This window comes from Dendropsophus ebraccatus, chromosome 1, assembly GCF_027789765.1.
Source record: "Dendropsophus ebraccatus isolate aDenEbr1 chromosome 1, aDenEbr1.pat, whole genome shotgun sequence".
In the NCBI taxonomy this organism is placed as follows: domain Eukaryota; kingdom Metazoa; phylum Chordata; class Amphibia; order Anura; family Hylidae; genus Dendropsophus; species Dendropsophus ebraccatus.
The window spans coordinates 152,546,489-152,566,538 of NC_091454.1; the positions used below are offsets into that span (position 1 = coordinate 152,546,489).

The window sequence follows — 20,050 nt, forward strand, 5'->3', positions numbered from 1 at the left end:
GTGAAAGACCATCAATATAAAGAAGACTACAGCAGATTCTGTGTTACATTAAAAGTCTATTCTGCTCGAGAGGTGTTAATGCAGAGTTCATACATTCTCAGCTAGTTGTGCTAATGTAGTTAAAATAAAACCAAGTGTGAAGCGAATATGCATGAATCCCACAATAACACCTTCCCTTCAAAGCTTTTTCTTACAGGTTTACAACACTGCAAAGGGAACCCTGATTTAACATTTTAACTGCAGAAGACTTAGCAGAAAGGTTATTTCCAAGTAAGCAGATGAGATCTCGGCTTTCCTGACAAATATGGCGTTCTCTATAATACGGGTAACTGGGAGCGAACCAATGACCATAAAAAAGCAGCAGCCTTTTTATGACAAGCTTTTATTCACACTACAGGATTTACATACAGCTGACTATTCACACTACAGGAATAACACATAGATGACTATTCACAATCACACAAAATCATTTTTCTGTACATTATCACACCAGGGGGAAACGTTCACAAGGAATTTACAACTATATGAAAGTAACAGATAAATCTCTTCCCAGTTTGAAAAGAACACAGATTCTACATCTTATATCCTGTGTACAAAATATAGTAACAAATAACCTGGCCTAACTGGCATGGTGTAAGGCTGGATAGGGAGACCTAAACGTATGTGAAAAATCCACTATACAGCCATAGGTAAGGGAACAAATAGCCAGATGAGGAGAGCTCAGTGTCCTAGGACGCCACAAGGGACATGAACACTTGGATCCGCTAAAACTTCCTCCATCACCTGTTTCTCCCCAGAGCGACAAGGCAGAAGACTAAACAAGATAGCCTATCCTCTGTTACATCACTCTCTACATCGACCATCTCTAAAATGACAATGCTGAATTCACCATCTGGCAGCCTGATGGATAAAAATGTAAGTAAGATGGTCTAGTGCCATGTACTGGCCATACAGAAAACAGTGTGTATCAAACAGATAACATTGATATGAGAAACATGAAATGATTAATTTCTCAATGTAACAGGTGATTTAGCATAAAACTTGCATAGTACAAAAAAAGTGCTTCTTTAAGGCCCAAAAAGGCCTGAGCATTAAGGGGTTAACATTCAACTTGAAAGCTGGGCAGTGGTGCATTAGTATAACACTGGATGGAGTACTTGAATACATACAGCACATTAACAGATCAATGACTATTTTATTACAAAGCTCAATTATGCAGGGCCATTTCATTACGGATAGACCTCTTTCCAGCTGCCAGAGTAGACCATTTATCAGCCACGCTCTCAGCTTGTCAAAAAAGGATTGACAATGAGGGGGAAACTACTACTAGAAAATACTCCGAGCGGAGCCTGGAGAGTTCTTGAAAGTTGTATAAGAAACAAGTGGACACAGTGAACGGCATACAACCAGGGATGATTTCTGACTGGCTACTAACGAGAAATTGTGCTAGCAAGTAACAGAAGGTGGAAAGCAAGGTACCAGAAACTACTTCACTACACAAATGAGGCAATTCATTCAATGATGGTGTAAGATGGGAGAGCACACTCACTGCAGCAGGCCTTCTGCCGGCCCTCCTTTGAGAACATCAGAGATAACTATCGACGTTTCTCCACTCTGAAAATGAGGGTTATCTCGGCCTCCGGATATTGCGATCCCAAATCCAAATCCTGGAGCCTAGAAGAAGAACAGTTATAGATTGTTAGACTATCAATCAATTACATACTAATAAATAACATTACATTTCCATTCCGCTATACAATACTATACATTTTACTAGCCAGTATTTCTAATAATTGTGATTTCCCCCACATTTATGTTTGTAGATCCAAGAACCATATACAGAAGACTGCCTATGTAGTTTATATGCAGCACAAAGGTTAAAAAAGTTCCTTTGAATCCTAAGTACAAGAATTTAGGAGGCAAATTATATTTTACAACCACATTGCTGACCATTTAGCCAACATCTAAAGTACTGCAGGATATAGTTTACTTTATAGTCTCCTTTGCTTTTAGAACACTCACAGGTATATTGTAATATGCATCTTAGTGCTAAAAGAAGCATTCAATCTATTATATACCAGACTACATCCCGCAATGGCTGTAACATGGATTACACTATACCTTCCATGCACAGTCCAGCACCAAACATGTTATTCCCTAACAAATATAGCCTCTAAAAACACAACAAAGGTTCATCAACACCAATGGGCGCAGTGCCAATGTCACTACTGCAACCAATGTGTGTATACGGACAGCTTCTAATAACAGCAAGAGCAATCCCTGAAGATTGCTGCAGAAGATGGTAAGCAAGACAAGGGGGGCAATGATTTACGCATAGTGAGTAGGAGATGAGAAGGGGGCGGATATTGCTAAGATTAGGAGACAAGGTGGTTGGAGGGACAATGCCAGTCACACAGGGCTGGAAAGAGTAAAAATGATGATGCCAGTGGGGGATGTGAGAAGAGCGACAATGCTGCTGCCAGGAAAGTGGTAGTAAGCAATGATACTGAACCAAAAAGATATGTAGTGCTACTACTGGGTATTGTGTGCTGGTAGTATCCATAAGCCCTGATCAGACCACACATACACATAGGGATTGTTTGTATTCTGTAACTAAGGAAACTCAAAGGTCTGCACAGCAGCTATAAAGTGTTAGAAAAACATGGCCACTTTCTTCCAGAGAAAACACAACTCTTGTCTCCAGTTTGGCTGGGGTTTTGCAATTCAGTTCCATTGAAGTGAATGGAGCTTAACTGCAAACCGCACCTGAAATGGACACAAGAGTCGTGTTGTTTCTGGAAGTGGCCAGGTTTTTCTGACACTGGATAACCCCCTTTAAGGCTCCACTGACTCCACTTCTGTTGGTCCTTTTTGTCACATTTTCCATGCTCTTTGATGGTCTGATAAGTGTAACATGGTTTATAGCTTATTATCACAAAGCCACTAAAAGTACTGTCAGTTGTGTCATGTCCATTTCAGCAACACTGGCTTAAAACATTATCATACAGCACTGCTCATAAAGCCGCTTAGCACCCAACAGCTTCATGTCTACCACATATCCCCACACACAAAACTGTGACGGTATGGGCCGACTGTATAATGAGTATATAAGGCCCACAGTCCCTAACGTCAGGGGTAAAGTAGCCAATCACCCGCTGCTGCCGCCTTCTCTCCATGGTCTCGAAGAATAAGGGTCATGTGTCTGTTACCACATGAAGCCAGTCTGAAGGAGGAGCAGATGTCAATGAGCCTGCTGCATGGGGGCACCAGCACACGCTACTGGCTAAGACTCCTTTAGCCTAGTTTCAACACTAGGACATGAAAAATCTGTCTGAATGATATGATATAAAGTTCCAGTGAACAGGCATGTTGTTCTCACATTTATGGCCTCTCTTACAGATGTTTTTAGCTGTTGGTCAAACAAGCGTTTGGTGAATAAAGGCGTGTGGCATCTTTACATGCGCTCTCCCATTTGTGAATCTGTCATCCCATGACTGAGCTGGCAGCACCAATAGATTGATATCGATAAAAGCATTCAGAACTTTAAAAAAAAAAAATAAACACACAGACAAAACATCTTTGTTTGGGCTGTTAATAGTGTCAAAGAGGCGGATTCTAATAGTTCCCTGGCCCCTAGGATTGCTACACCGTACTGTGCTCTATACATGCCCGGCCCAGTGCTTCAGTCCACCCAGGACCCGCTGTTTATATACCCTGTGCCATGCTGGACAGGGCTTATCTACCCTGGCCTATCAGTGACTGGCCACAGCAGGTTCAGAGCAGGCGAGTACAATGTAGTTTGCCATCCTCTAGCTCGAGCAGGAACCGCATAGTTTTATAATTAGCTAGGAGAACCCCTTAAAGATTTAATGTCCATTTGTGAGGCTGTGTTCACACACGTTGGACTTTCATTACAGTACTATTGAGGTACTGCAGCGTCTTGACAAAAATGATGCAGTACTGCAATCAAATGATGTGTTGTGTAAACAAAACATATGATACACTTTTTAAAGGATAACAAAAAACATCCTTAAAAAAAGAGTTAATTTAGGAGGTGCTACATCAACCATATAGCTACTAAAATCTGAGCCTAAGAGGGTGCACACCACTTCCAAGATGAAACGCCATTTTATCTTTAAGAATTACACGCAAACTGTTATCCAGCAAAAAGCAGAGTACTCTTCTACCTCAAAACTGATACAGCTCACAGGGCTTCTGTAAATGGGGTGGGTGGGGGTTGACATTTTCTGCGCAAATGTAGACAAGCCAGCAGCATATGAGTGACATGAAAGGATAAATAACTGTATGTATCCCATAAATAATAGTGCATAAACCTTATAGATCTACATTTATATGAATGAGTCACATGTGCTCACTGCCAGGAAGCACGCTGCCGCTGCACACGCATCATTCCTGCCCTTATAAAACTTTATTATGCAAGGACACATAGGGTGTGCTACTCCTATCAGAATAAGCATAATGGGTGACAACATAGCATATAAAGCAAAAAGTAAAAGCAGAAGAGGCAGCTACTTTTTTTTTTTTAGCCGATCTGATAACCAAACATCCTATCCAAAGCTTTTAATCTACTCACTGTAGAAAACACATATTTAGCCAGCTACAACATTCAACAATATAATAAAAGGGTATGCTAATGTCTAGACAGTAAATTATGCCCCCGTTTGTGTATTTTACAGGAAATTACAGTGACTCACCCATGTGGGTATTTATATAATTATGCTAAAAGGTGGCACTGGAAAGACAAGCACATTTATAGTTGGCTAAAAAGTTACGAATCCCAGTAGCCACTTTAAAGTAATCACTTTATTTGCCAAAATGGTTCCTCACCCCATAATAAGCCCCAGCCACTAGGTGTCTCACTTCCCCGCAAACCCCTGTCCACTCACTGTTAGGGGAATTCTGTCTCTAGCAGCAGATAGACCAAAACTGAACAGTAGCTAAATTCCTATTTCTCATTAGACAGTTGTACCTAATAGAACAGTAAAGTTCTGCTCATGAATATCCTGCCACACTTCTGAGCTGTAATCTCTCATCTCAGCCTCCTGTAACCACCATCATCCCTATCTGCCTGACAACTGAGCTCCTATTACAGGTGATTCTCCCCCTGCTGTGGTAGAGCCAAATACTGGGGAGGGGGTTACTGTGTCTGACAATGACTACAAGATATCAGCGGAGGAGAGAGGAGGGAGGATTACATGTCAGTGCAGTACTCTATGGGAAGTGTAGGCACAGGAAGTCCAGCAACAATAGTGCTGGCAAACTGGCAAAGCAATGGATATGCCCCCTTATTCACTAAGGACTGAAAACAGTTGGGCACTGTAAAGTAGTCACCAGGAGGAAGATCACAGAACCACCACTCTCAAAACATCCTAATGGCAGTAGGGACACACTAAGGCATTTTAATGTTTTTTTCATGAAATGACAAAAAACACTAAGCTTAAGTGATCTGACTGTGGAAAGTAGGGGTCTCTGAAATATGGGAGACCCTCAGGCTGGCATTAAGCCCAGGGAGGGAGCTGCACTCAGCCAGCTGGCTTCCTTGAAGTTTAGAGATGCTTTATGCTACATCATGTGTTCTACCTAGTTATTATTAATTCCTTATAAATTGCTGTATAGTTATTCATCCTGATGAGATTATTTAGAATGAAGAACATTGTGAATACACATTAACATGGTAGTGGGGTGGCCAGCTACCCCTAGCTTGCTAGAGAGGCCAAGTGGGCTTAGACCTGGCCACATATCAGAGACTAGGAGCGGACATGGGAGTCATGTCATACCATTTACCATCTGGCAGGTATATGTAGGGCACTGCAGAATATAGGAAGAACTGTAAGGAAGGGAGATGGGAATATTACTTGACCCCTTTTCAAGCAGATATTGTATACATTAGGGATTACCAGCAAGATCATGTCAGAGCCTCCATTAAACACAAGCACTAGGAGTACTGCCTGATCTATACCTTCATGGTAAGTACAGAGGCCAAAGCGTAAATTCCCCTCGTACTCACCATGTGGTCATGATGCGCAGCAGCTCCTGTGTCAGGGGTCGGCCCATACACTTGCCCACTCAGCACATTAGAAGCCACAGCAGTTTCCTGCCCCATCTACTGACTGGTTGAGCGGGCAACTGTGCACGTGCAGCAAGTACTGAGCATCAGGATGGAGCCTCATGACAGCGGAAAGGAAATAAAGGACTTGTTTTTTTCAGGTTTACCACCACTCAATAGTTACAGAAACAAATAAAAACTCCCCGGGAACAGACATGCTTTCCCCACATATAAACATAGGGCTTCTTGGGAAACTTTTAGTTTTTGTACAATAATTTTCTGAAGGTATGTTGCTATATTTTCTGATCTAGCTGTATAAAGGTCTTTACTATTATTGTGGTGGGAGTTATATTTTTTTGGCACCATTTTTTGGGACACAAATACAGTATTGAGGTATTGGCTTTTCCTTCAGCATCAAAATGATACCAGCATTATTTCCTTTTTTCAGCACTGTGGTAAATAAATGCTAATTTTCTTGTTGATATTACATTATACTAATATGTAGTGGTTATATATTCAATCCCATTTATTAACCGCATTAGGCAACTCCTTATAGGCTTCACAGGCACCTTAGGTCCCAGTTGCCATAGTAAGCCAATGGCACACCACACTTACTGTGGGGACTCTGCTGGATTACACAGGAAGTCCACTCCATCTGTAATACTAATGATTGCAATATATAAGAGGTTAATGGTGCTTTTACACAGTGATTATCGTTCAAATTTTCGCAATAACGATCGCTTTTGAGCGATAATCGGCTTGTGTAAACAAAACAAACGATCAAGCGACAAGCGAGAAATCGTTCATTGTGATCTCTCAACACGTTCTTAAATCATCGCTTGTCGTTTCAATAAAAATTAACAATCGCAATAACAATTTTTTTTTTTACAAATTATCGATTTTTCTAACGATTTATTCGTCTAAATGCTAATCGTTATAAAAACAAAACTGTTGCTTCAGAATCGTTAAAAGATCGATTGGGCGAATTATCGCTCCGTGTAAACGCAGCATAACCAGCCAAGATCAGAGTTATTGCCAATTTCAGCCACTGCAACAAGATGTTAGCTGAATAATACATCCGACACTCACTGGTGATGGCACAGGCATAGTTCTTGTGTAGTCACTGAGCCACAATAGTACAGCTCAGGAAGGGGACAACGTGTGAGGTTCTGTTCACATGGAGCAAAACTGGCAGAATACCGCAAGCCTCCCTGTCATAATGACAGTCTATGGAAGGCTCACGCATGTTCATTGTTCAGCGCAGAGAGAGGCAAAGAGAGGAGGTGCGCGAGCCTCCCATAGACTGTCATTATGACAGGGAGGCTCACGGGATTCCGCGGCAGAGAACTTAGGGAGCCCAAATAATTTTATTCCCTTAATTTGTTGTTGCAAACTGCATACCTCCCAATCCTAAAGCAACTTTTCCATCTGTATTTCTGCCCTTAATTTAGTAATAAAGTTGCAAGCAATTCCAGTGTACAGCAAGTAGTGAAACAATGTCCTGCTGACTCCACCTTATGCGCTCCACTGGTGTTGACCCAAGGAGGTACTCAGCTACAAGACAGGTATAAATGTAATCCAAAAGGGAAAGAAAACCATGTATAAGGCTCTCAACACCCTGGAAAATGTACACCTTACGTAAACCAATGCAAGAAGATGATAGAGAGACTAATATATTCCCCGGGGAAGTGAAAATACTAGCCTAAAGTGGAAAAGTTGACTTAAAGGGGACAGGCGTTCAGAAAATCAGAAGTTTAACATTTTTTTTTTAGATTTCCTATAAATACTAGAAAACAATCCTAAAGTATTGGGAGTTTTCTACCTGGCCTAATAAATATCCTGGCACTCATTTTAGCAGTTTCCTCACTAATATCACAATAAGTGATGAGCTCAGCCTCCCCCTCCCCGCACAATGACCCCTAAGAAAGTATTAACAGATTATAATGAGTGAAGAATCTAGGGGATACAGTCACTGAACAGAAGATACACTACATTTATTCAAAACTAAACCCTATACTTCAGATAAAAGTACCTTTAAATCCATTTACAACCAGCAGAACGAGGTCTACAACACAAGGAGACACTTTGTTTACAAGTACACAAACAATTGTGGATGCGTTTTTATTTAGCCAAATCCAGTTGTGGCAGCCAGTAATGCCTACTTTTAGACCGCCACAATACAGCTGCTTTATTAATCTGTATTACACGCACATTACCTAGGCCTCACATGGTTCATCAGAATTTTATTTTTATATATATATTATTATATATATTATATACACACACACACACACAATAAAGTGCTGTTGAAACCTTTTCTTTTACTTTAGAGCTGCTGTCAGACTGGTTTTATGCACATCACAGAAATAGGTACACACACACACAATATAAAAAAAAAAAAATTGACATATATATATATATATATATATATATATATATATATATATATATATATCTGCAATGGATAGAACTGTCAAGTGAGCACTGATATCAAAGCAGGAATACTACACAATAGATGATGTGCTGCAGTGTACTGAAGTCGTGTTCCTCTAGGAAGACAAATTCAAGAATATCCTGCTGAATTATTCACTATGAACATGCCGGGGGTTGATGTGAGAGAAGTGCATGCTGCTCAGGTGTACAGGAATGATGTGTATGCCTGTGATCTATGTATAGCATTCAGAACACATACAGCATCAAGACTACTGATACAATTGACACAGATACACTAATACAGTGTTACCACTTTTACCCACTGTATTAATTTATGTTAATGAATGCATGCAATCTAAAAGGAAGAATAGTTCACATATATGCTAGATCCTTCCCTTTCCCTCCTGGTCCCAACATCTGCATTAGAGGGAGAGTTTGGTGCTCCCCCCCCCCCCCCCCCCCCCCCCACATTGCTATGGACATGATATTGCTGGTTCCTCTGATCTCTGCCTGGAGAGCAGGGCTGGGTGGTTATTACAGCCTTTGCCCCACTCCTAGCCATGCACATACACTGACAGTGCTGGATCTGCTTGTTACAATGCAGCAACTCTGTGAATATACCAAGAACTACTAACCTGCCCGGGTACAAATAATTGTACACAATCCCAATGGCTTAATAAAACATCTAAGAAAATCCTGGCCTCATTTACAGTCTTATAGACTACAGTCCTGATGGTCCATAGCAACAGAACACAATGCATCTGTTTGTTTTTGCTACTTGGCCATTTATAAATGGGGTCTATAGTGCATAATAAGCAGTGGTGCTGTTCTCCGCAAGCTTGCTTCTTCCAGAACCCTGGGCAGCTGTAATAGGATGTGTACACAGAGCCTCTATACCCATGCTAAAGGCTAGGTCAGCACTGTCACATTTACAGCAAGTACATTAGTACTTTAGTAAATGGGCAAACACCATACTAGCCTAAGGAGCTATTTTGTTTCCATAAGAAATTGTAGTTTGGATATGCATTTTCACAAGTTTAATATTTTCATAGCAAATTGAGAGTTAAACCTATACAATAATAGCAAAGTGTCTGTGTCAGGTACCATAGTACAGAAATATCCTTCCCTCGTACTAATATTGGAGTGAGTACCTCCATAATACAGAGTCCAATGGTACATGGCACAATCAGCTGTTCTGTGTCAGATTCATATGGAATCATGGAAAAAATGTCCGTTATGCGTATCTGCACTATACTGGTATGAAGCCATAAAACTCTGGGGAAATATGGCTACATGCATTAGATTTACTAGTGCTATATAGGAGAGGCTAAGAGTGAAGTATACTTGGCTAGCACAGAAGCCACTGGCATTACCTGCACTGGGTGCTTATGGAGCACACACCAGATATCCTACATAAGATCAGTAAGCTTTAGCCAGGCTTCTGGTTTCTAAACAGAAGAGCTTTCACATGTTTATAAGAGAACACAAAGAAAATTGTACACAAATCCATTCACAGGCTAAGAGGAAAAAAAACAGGCAGATCTGAGGACATGCTTTATTCCTAAAATGTCAGAATGCTGATTATTTTCCTTGCATATTGTGCCTATTGAAATGCAAGAGGATTTGTGGCCAGCTTCACAGTAGAGTCTGCTGCAGGCCATTTCCAGCTAGAAAGCTGAATAGTGATTAGTTGCTATAAGCAACAAAGCCTCTTTTTCTAGTTTGTCCTCATAGCAGAATAATTTTAAAGGGGTTATCCAGCTTTTAAACATTTTTAATATATTGCTGCGCTGTTGGTAAACATGATAAACATGTTATGCTTTACCTCTCTGGGCTCCCCCAGTGTCCCAATGTAGCCTCTTCGGTGTCCCCATGCTGAGGCCGCATCAGGACACGACGGGATTGCAGACAGGTAAGCATAACATACGTTTACAAACAAAGCAGCGATATATTAAAAAAACGTATAAACGCTGAATTACCTTTAATCTGAACTACAAGGAAGTGGAATACTACTAGTGCTCACAGTTACATGTTAAATTGGTATTAAAAGGAGATTTCTTCTATCCTGTGCATAGCTGATAAGCATCAGATCAGTGGGGCATCCAACTATTGGGATCCTGAATCATCATTAAGGGGGTACACCAGTAATTTTTTTTTTCCAAATCAACTGGTTTCAGAAAGTTATACTGATTTGTAAAGTACTTCTATTTAACAATCTCCAGTATTCCAGTACTTATCAGCTGCTGTATGTCCTGCAGGAAATGGTGAATTATTACCAGTGTGAAACAGTGCTCTCTGCTGACATCTCTGTCTGTGACAGGAACTGACTAAAGCAGTAGCAAATCCCCATAGAAAAACTTTGCTTCTGTGAACAGTTCCCATCTCGGACAGAGATGTCAGCACTATGTCAGGCTGGAAAGAATACGCAACTTATGCAGGATATACAGCAGCTGATAAGTATGGGAAAACTTAAGATTTTCAAATAGAGGTAAATTATGCTGCGTTTACACAGAGCGATAATTAGCCCCATCGTACGATTAATGATTTTGAAATAACAGGGTTTTTTTTTTTATAACGATCAGCATTTAGACGGAACAATATATATTACGGAAAAATCATTTTGCGATCGCTTAAGCCTATCTTGCACATAGGTTAAATCTGTGAACAACTGTTTACACGGAACGATCTGCGAATTTTTTGCGAACGACAAATGACGATTTAAGAACTTGTTGGAAGATAAAAATGAACAATTTCTCACTTGTCGTTTGATCGTTCGCTACGTTTACACGTATGATTATCGTTCGAATTCGATAGTTATTGCGCAAATTCGAACGATAATCGTTCCGTGTAAACGCAGCATTACAATTCTGTATAACTTTCTGCCACCAGTGGATGTTAAAGAAAAAGGTTTTCACTGCGTAACCCTTTAAATGGGTAACTGAAAGGTGCAGCAATTGAGTATGTCAAAGCTGAAAATCCCAAGTCACTCTGCTAGGCCATCTTTAGCAATCCCATAGAGTGAGAATGGAGCACACACTTAGCTGCTGCTCTTTTCCAACAGGGGCTGCCACTGATCAGACACTAGGGGGGGAGATTTATCAAACTGGTGTAAAGTAGAACTGGCTCCGTTGCCCCTAGCAACCACTCAGATTCCATCTTTCATTCCTCACAGACTCTTTAGAAAAAGAAAGGTTGAATCTGATTGGTTGCTAGGGGCAACTGAGCCAGTCTCACTTTACACCATGTTTGATAAATCTCCTCCTAGGTGATAAACTGAATGTCCAAAAGACATCACCAACAGCACCAACATGGCCATTTCTTTCAGAGAAAACACAACTCTATTCTCCAGCTTGGGTGCAGGTTTTGTAACTCCGTTCCATTGAAGTGAATGGAGCTTAATTGAAAATCACAATAGGAAAATGGACGCCTCACCAGACTGGGCTCAAGGTCCAGACCATCCAAATGTATCACAAAAGGAGAGCGCACTTTGTAGATGAAAAAAATCAGTGGTTTTATTCACACCCCTGGACGTTTCGGCTACAGACACTAGCCTTTCTCAAGCTTGTGTGTGTGTGCGTAGCCGAAAGGTCGCAGGGGTGTGAATAAAACCACAGATTTTTTTCATCTACAAAGTGCGGTCTCCTTTTGTGATACATTTAAAGGGGTTATCCAGTGCTACAAAAACATGCCCACCTTCCCCCTACTGTTGTCTCCAGTTTGGGTGGGGTTTTAAAACTCAGTTCCATTGAAGTAAATGGAGCTTAATTGCAAACCACACCTGAACTGGAGACGATAGTAGGGGAAAAGTGGCCATGTTTTTGTAGCGCTGGATAACCCCTTTAACTAGGTGATAAACTGTCATAATGAAAAGACACCTTTGAAGGTAACTGTGAGTGTGTGACACATGACAATGAAATAGAATACCTATTGCTGCCCACAGGTACATTACTGTTATTTCTCTAATACAGGTTTGTAAGAAAGATGCTGGGTAGCAGTCTGACAGATCCGTGGAAAACAAGAACTAGGATTATAATCCCTACCTGTGCATGCTGACATGATTTATCAAATATGGACACAAAAAGTAATAAAACATGATATGTCCTCAACAGGAACAAGAGTATAAAGCATGAACAGAATATAACGTAATGTAATAGTCAACTGTGACTACTGAGGGCCCTTGGCTTTCTGTCATCACCCAGCGGATGTCCTGTGCACAGGGTAGACTGCTCGGTCAGGTACAAGTGGCTGTCACTGGGGAAACTTCACACCATCCCATGACAGCTCCTGGGCACTATGAGTAGTGTTTCCTGTCCCGTCAGCACAGTACACAGAGCACACACAGCAGACTGGTCCCCCCATGACATGGCAGAGCGAGCGGCCTCAGTGCCAGGCACTAATACCACCAGCCGCAGCTTCTTACCCACAGCTGACAATGACACAGAGTTACAAGTGCTCTGGACAAAAGGAAAATGACAAAACCTATTTCCTTCTCTTTGGCTTCCTGACATCTGGCTTTTGTCTATTGTTCTCGGCAGCAGTCAGTATCCTGAGTTACAGAGGAGCGTTAACCCCTGGCGGGCTGACTTACCCTGTGGAGTGTGACCGTCTGCTGCTCCCATATCGCTGTCTCTTCCATTACAGTGTTCTGTGGAGAGAAGAGGAGACAGGTGAGTATATATGTATACACTGCATGTACAACAAGTGTCAGCCACAACTACAAGTCCCAGCAGGACACTCCAGGCAAGGGATCATGGGAGATGTAGTTTCCCAGGAGCAGCTGGAGAGCTACAGGTTGCAGCCCGGAGCCGGCCCGGTACACACACTGCTGGCATGTCCCGCCCATAACGGGTCACACACCGGGAGACGGCTGGAGCCCGGGGAGAAGCGGTCGCGCACTGGGTTCTGGGCGTAGCCTGGGGAGGAGCTGACAGGCCGAGTTACGCTCAGATCCTCCCAGAAATAAGAGAGAAAAATAACACAACAGAAGGGAGAGAAGCCCTGGAAGTTGTGAGGAGGCGGAGGGGGTGGGCGGGGGCGCGGCCACTACACTCACCGGAGCCCGGGAGAACGGGGAAACTCAGCCCCCAACTCTCAGCGCCGCCGATCTCCCGTACACTGGGCTGTGGGAGCACTGGACACTTGGAAAGGGGTAGGAGCTCGCCCATAGGTCCGCCCGGCGTCCCTACGTCAGCACGTACACACACCGGCGCTACGTAGTGACGTCGGACGCATGCCCAGCATCTCCGCGTCCCCCCTCCCCTTACAGACTGGTACATCATACATGGAGAGTGAGCTGTGCGGTCTCCTGTACGTTATACATCCCGGCCGCCCGGTATGCTGCTACTACACTGCGCTACTCTGGCCGTGTTCACACGCTGCTGTTGTGGGCTTTAAATGCCTGACATATACACAGACTTGTAATACTGAAGCAATACAGCCTATTAGTTGTGTTCTTACAATAAGACTGGTGGCAGCTGCTTGACAGTGACACCGACTACTGGCATCACCTGGCATCATGGCTTCAGTCAGCTCTCCACACCCCGGGGCGCTCCAGCTTTGGCACAGCTACAATTCCCATCATGCTCAGACAGCTGAGGACTCCATCAGTCACCGTCCCCAATTTCCAGATTAGGGGTTATCCAGCGCTACACAAACATGGCCACTTTCTTCCAGAGACAGCACCACTCTTGTCTTCATTGCAAACCGCGCCTGAACTGGATTAAAGAGTGGTGCTGTCTCTGGAAGAAAGTGGCCATGTTTGTGTAGCACTGGATAAAGGGGTTATCCAGCACTACAAAAACATAAGAGAAAACCAGAGGACTTGGAGGAAAACCAAGAAAACAGGAAGAACATGCAAACTCTATAGGTGCTGGAGATTTATTAAACATGGTGTAAAGTAGAATGGTCTCAGTTGCCCCTAGCATCAGATTCCACCTTTAATTTTTCAGAGACTGGGGAAATGAAAAGTGGGATCTGATTCTACTTCACACCAGTTTGATAAATCACCCCCTTGGTGTTTAAAGGGTTTATCCAGCAATAAAAAAAACATGGCCACTTTCTTCCAGCGCCACTCTTGTCTCCAGTTCAGGTGCGGTTTGCAATTAAGCTCTATTCACTTCAATGGAACTGAGTGGTGCTGTCTCTGGAAGAAAGTGGCCATGTTTTTTTAAGGCTGGATAACCCCGTTAAGATGTAAATAAAGCCATATTGGCTCTGTGGCATTTTTGTGGCTATAAAAAAAAAAAAAAAAAGCAGCCAGATGTTAGCTGGCAGTCAGCCAATACCCATGTAACATTTTTGTTTTTGGCGTTTCCCTCACACCTCAGTGCCATCTTCAGGCTTTTTCCATTTCAACAGAAATCACTTCACACAAGAGACCAAAATCCTGTTTGTCTGCCCCTAAAGTGCCCTTTCGGTGTATCAGACTCCAGAAAAATGGCTACAATGTTCTATCCAGGTGGTATGGGACCCCTTCAAGGTTTCACAAAATCTATCCAGATTACCCAGATAGGTGCTTGAGATGGAGCACATTCACTTCTGGAATAGAAATGTCTACCGCACTAACAAAATCACAAAACACTTTCATGTACTCCAGAGATCTCCCTCCTCCAACTACCCACCACTCTGCCCCAAAGAACCCACTGCCACTCTTCCTCTAGAACAATACTGCACCTGCTTTACCAACATTAACTGGCCTACTGGAAGCAGAGGTGCCACATTTGGTCCCCCTGGAATACATTCAGAATCTTCCAATATACTGCAAAGACTAGCCCTCCTATGTATCACCCACCAATGCTAAACCCCCCAACGAAAACAAGTCAGACCCACTACAGATCCCAGCTCCTTAACACCCCCCCCTCCCCCCGTAATAACCCCTGTAGCGTGATCCCGCCGCACCATACCCCCAGTTTTACAGTAAAAACACAAACCACCTACCCATTTGTAACCTTATTCTGCCTAGAATATTATCTCTGTACTTTTGAAAGAAAAGAGTCAAAAGATGAAGGGGAAAAATACTAAAACATGATTTGTAATGAAAAAACGCAGTGTAAATATGCCTCTGTATAAGGGAGTTCAGTGTATGCAGAGCTTTGTGCTTTATATACAGATATAGCCATGTAACCAAACATTGCTGTGTGCTTAGTCAGCGCTCAGGAGTTCTGCCCACAGAAACTGGAATTACAGTATTATGTCATTCAGTGAGAAAATGGCCAGTCATCATCATTTATGGCAGACTTGCCAACCATAGAGTGGAATGAAACTCCTACAATACAGAGGGAACATTACAGAGTAACAAGCTAAAGAGGCACCAGGGTCCTGCTCACAAGAGCTTACAATCTAATCAAGTTGAGATGATGAGAGGTAAAAAGATGTGAACAGGTTTGGCTAGTGCAAGGATGAGCACTGCTAAAGTGCGGAGAGGCTGCGGAGCTCACATAGGTGCAGCAGCTTATTCAGAGAGCTGATTGGCAGGGGTGTTGCGAGTCTGACTCCCAGCAATTTAATATTGATCTGGAAAGTAGGCCATCAATATTAAAGCAGTGACAGGGACCCTTTACACAGTGATCTATGATGCACTCTAAAATAACTGAGCCATTGCGGAGTAATCATGGATAGAAACTAGGCAAGGAACAGCTTTAAGTCACAAGGTGGCCCTAAGCCTAACAGACATCTCTTCCTTGTCAGGTGGGAATACTCATTGACCATTGCAAAATTTGATATTTGTTCCAATAGAGGACTTATACTTTTGGGTAAGTCTAAAGCATTTTGCCTGTGCAGAATAAAAACCTGGACTGGATGGGACAGGTGTTGTGGCAGGACATCCCTGGAGCTCGCTCTTTGTTTTCCCTATAGATGCCGCTTCCCCCATACTCTGGAATTCACCAACCACACATATCTGGCTCTCACCCACCATCACAACTTTCAAAAGAGACATCTTTTTAAAGACTTTCATATTAAGAACACAACCTATTGTCAAGGAAAGTGCTAAGCTGTCAATTTATTCATACATTTCCGAGAGGTATCACAGAGAAACTGAACAATACAAGGTTCTAAGAAGAGATGCTCCAGAATTGTTTCATGAACAATGCAAGTCACATGGGTGTGAAACGAACTTTAGAAGCCAAATAGGTATTTCGGCACTCAGCTGCCGCATTCACTGCATATTAAGGAACCTTTTTGTCATTTACAATATGTCAGGTAATGATTATGGTTTATGGGATAAGTCAATTACAAAATATTACTACAAACTAGGGATGGTCCGAACCCACCGAGGTTTGGGTTCGTATGAATCTGAACGCTCGGCATCAGATTCCCGCTGTCTGCCCGCTCCGTGAAGCGGGTGGATACAGTGGGAGGACCGCCTGGAAAACTGGGATACAGCCTATGGCTATGGCTGTATCCCAGTTTTCCAGGCGGTCCTCCCACTGGATCCGCCCGCTGCACGGAGTGGGCAGACAGTGGGAATCATTACCGAGAGTACGGGTTTGTACGAACCCGAACCGAACTCGGTTCGGACCATCCCTATTACAAACTCAACACATTTCCTCACTGAATTGTAGAAGAATACTGAAATGGAAACCCCAGTCAATCTAGAAGGAGAACACACATGACCATAGTCCAGCTATATATGACAAGAATCCTACACAGCGGTGGTGCATTTCATTGGAGGCAAGGACACGGCCCTGTTATAGGCTATGTTCACAGAACATGTAGAAAAAAGTCCCGGCACTTCACCAATTCAAATATATGCTTATTTATTATGTGCAAAGCATCACACAGTACAGGAGGACGCGTTTCAGCATATTGCCTTCATCAGCTCTGAGCTGATGAAGGCAATATGCTGAAACGCGTCCTCCTGTACTATGTGATGCTTTGCACATAATAAATAAGCATATATTTGAATTGGTGAAGTGCCGGGACTTTCTTCTACATTACGTCTGGGACGCCATCCCACCACGAGCACCACCACCGCAGCAGTGCCATCTCCACCACTACTTCATGTTCACAGAACATAACTGCCACTACAAGTTTTTAAAACAATGGCCATTGTTTTTAATGATCCCCACTGAAGGCTATGCATCTTCATGCTATGTTCATAAAATTAATTCACGGCTGTCATTTTGTGAACAACGGCCATTATTGTTAGTTGTTCACACATAGTTTTATTTTCTGGCTGTTATTCCACCATTTTTAACATAAATTCACGTTAACTTCTTAAAAGCCACACCAAAAGGGTGTTAAAAGGGGCCATCTTTTACCTAAACCTTAATAAGGAATTGTTATTGCAATGACAGCTGCCAATGTATAGCAAGCAATAGCCATTATATTAGACTCAAAACAACGGTCGCTGTTATGAGTCTGAAATAACGTCCATTGAAAAACATTGTGTGAACATACAGTAGTTCACATTAGAAGCAACCTCTGGATAGAGGATCCAGTCTTCCGTGCATGGTTTAAACATGGTAAGACCCGAGTCCAAGACTTCGATCCGGGACGAATGGATCCCCCGAGGCCCTGGGCGAAATTATGGAACCTATTACACTGGGACCATGGCGTGTGCAGCAACTTCGCCATTTCCTCCTCTCACTCCCGATGCCGTCCTCTTTTAGCTCCTCTAGGACACGGTTTGAAGTGATGTGTTTGGACAAGGATATGCTGCACCACTCAACTCTCCTTGACGTACTCGCTCCTGATTGAGGTGAGGCAGTCTCCCCCCCCCCCCCCCGTTCCCCCTTTACCCCCTCCTCTCCCTGTCTCCCCTTCTCTCTGCCCCTCTTCCCCTTCCTTTCCTTCTCCTGCTCTTCCCTTTACCTCCCCTCCCGCTTTCCTCCCTTACATTCCCACTAGGCTCTATCTTCTTCGCTGAACCCCAGGGTTCCCAACCCACCGTTTTGGAGATCCCTGGTCCTGTATGTTCTTTCTACTTATTTACAAATACCAAGGTAGGTGGGGGGGATCCGGCGACGCCTGGTGTGTTGTGTTTGCTAGTTATAGTTCTAATTTGTGATCTGTGCACCTCGCCCTGATTGTTATTTATTTTACTTGTATTGTATGGGTGCAAGTTCTTTCATATGTACTGATGCACCGGTGTGTTGCTGTTTTTCCCTGCTCTTGCTCTAAATTAAGAGTTTAAAAAAAAGAAGCAACCTCGGCACTCCCATACGCCTGAACTGGACCTTCTGCAGGTATAATGCCTGGTATCATAGCTACCGGAGGTGCTCCTCACACAAAAGGATAGTATTGGCAACAAAGTCTTTCAGCAGGAAACAGTGGAGGCACTTACCAGTTGTAGCAAAGTATAAATTTCTTTATTCCGCCATCAGACAACATGAAGTTAGCGGATGAGCACTAGGCAACAGCTGTTTCGTACGTCACAGCATGCTTTGTCACAGGGCTGTGCAAAACAGCTGTTGCCTAGTGCTCATCCGCTAACTTCATGTGTTGCCTGATGGCGGAATAAAGAAATTTTTACTTTGCTACAAGCGGTGTGTGCTTCCGCTGTTTCCTGCTGAAAGACTTTATTGCGTGAACATAGCCTTAACGTGTTCCTGTTGTGACGACTTGCTTCCAGATCAGCAGTAAGTCCCTCTATTAATCTAGAAGTGTAGGTATAAGACAAGGTGGTATTTTAAATCTAATAATGTGATACAATAAAGCAAATGTAGCACTTCAATTGGAAAAAAAAACCTGGTTGGCACCGCACCTGGTGACACTGTCTATTTTTCAAACCGTTGACCATTTCTTGTAATCTGTGCCAGTTTCTCTATAAACGAGAAATAAGTTTGCTCTGTGTACTGGACGTGGCCCAACTCCCCCAGTGCACCGATATCTCCTCCCCCAGGGGACGCACTGAGGCAGAGCCAGGCCAGAGCCAGACCAGAGCCAGACTTGATTCAGAAGGTCGTGTATCACCCAGCCAACGTGATATTGGTGCACTGGACCCTGCTCCAATGCGCCGAGTAACCTCATGTGCATATAGAGAAACCAGAGCAGATCGTGGGAATAGGGCAGCGGCTTAAAAAAAAAAAAAATTGACCAGGTCATATGAAAATATTTTTTTTACTAATGGACATGGTACATTCACTTGAAAGTCTATGGAGAAGAGAAACAGCCATCTGTACACACATACGCACATTATTAGATTCAAAATACAGTGCCGTTTAATACCTTTTATACAGCTTTATTTTGGTGTGCATGAGCATTGCCTAAGTGCTTCAGGTGAGGGATCTACAGAACAGTACTTAACACAATACAACTACACGGTGTCCTGTGAAGGCCACCTAACCAAAGATACACACAGTTAACAAGCTCATAATGGTCTGAAAATCAGATGGACAGCAGGATTAATTCCTAATAGACATCGATGGCTAAAAATCTCTCCTACGATCTTTGGTAATCCACATTAATGAAAGTAGGCCAACACATCAAGGTCAGGACACAAGCTGGAGTTTTATTCGCATCTACCAAGTGTTGTCAAACTGCAAGTATAGTTATCAGAACGGAGATTGTATCAATGGCGAACGTGCAGCAGAAATGGTAGGAATACTG

The 20,050-nt window shown here is 42.9% G+C and overlaps 1 protein-coding gene across 11 annotated transcripts in view; it reads right to left on the bottom strand.

Annotated features, from left to right (window-relative positions):
- Positions 1-20,050, bottom strand: part of TJP1 (tight junction protein 1) — a 172,243-nt gene that overhangs the window by 53,053 nt on the left and 99,140 nt on the right. For 10 of the 11 annotated variants that reach the window (XM_069981992.1, XM_069982002.1, XM_069982011.1 and 7 more), the window contains exons 2-3: positions 13,089-13,145; positions 1,550-1,674 (exon numbers count right to left, since the gene is read on the bottom strand). In XM_069981992.1, coding sequence (XP_069838093.1) covers positions 1,550-1,674; positions 13,089-13,145 — 182 coding nt within the window. Of the gene's footprint in view, positions 1-1,549; positions 1,675-13,088; positions 13,146-13,553; positions 13,676-20,050 lie in introns of those variants that run through there. The other variant, XM_069981966.1, reaches the window with a different exon arrangement.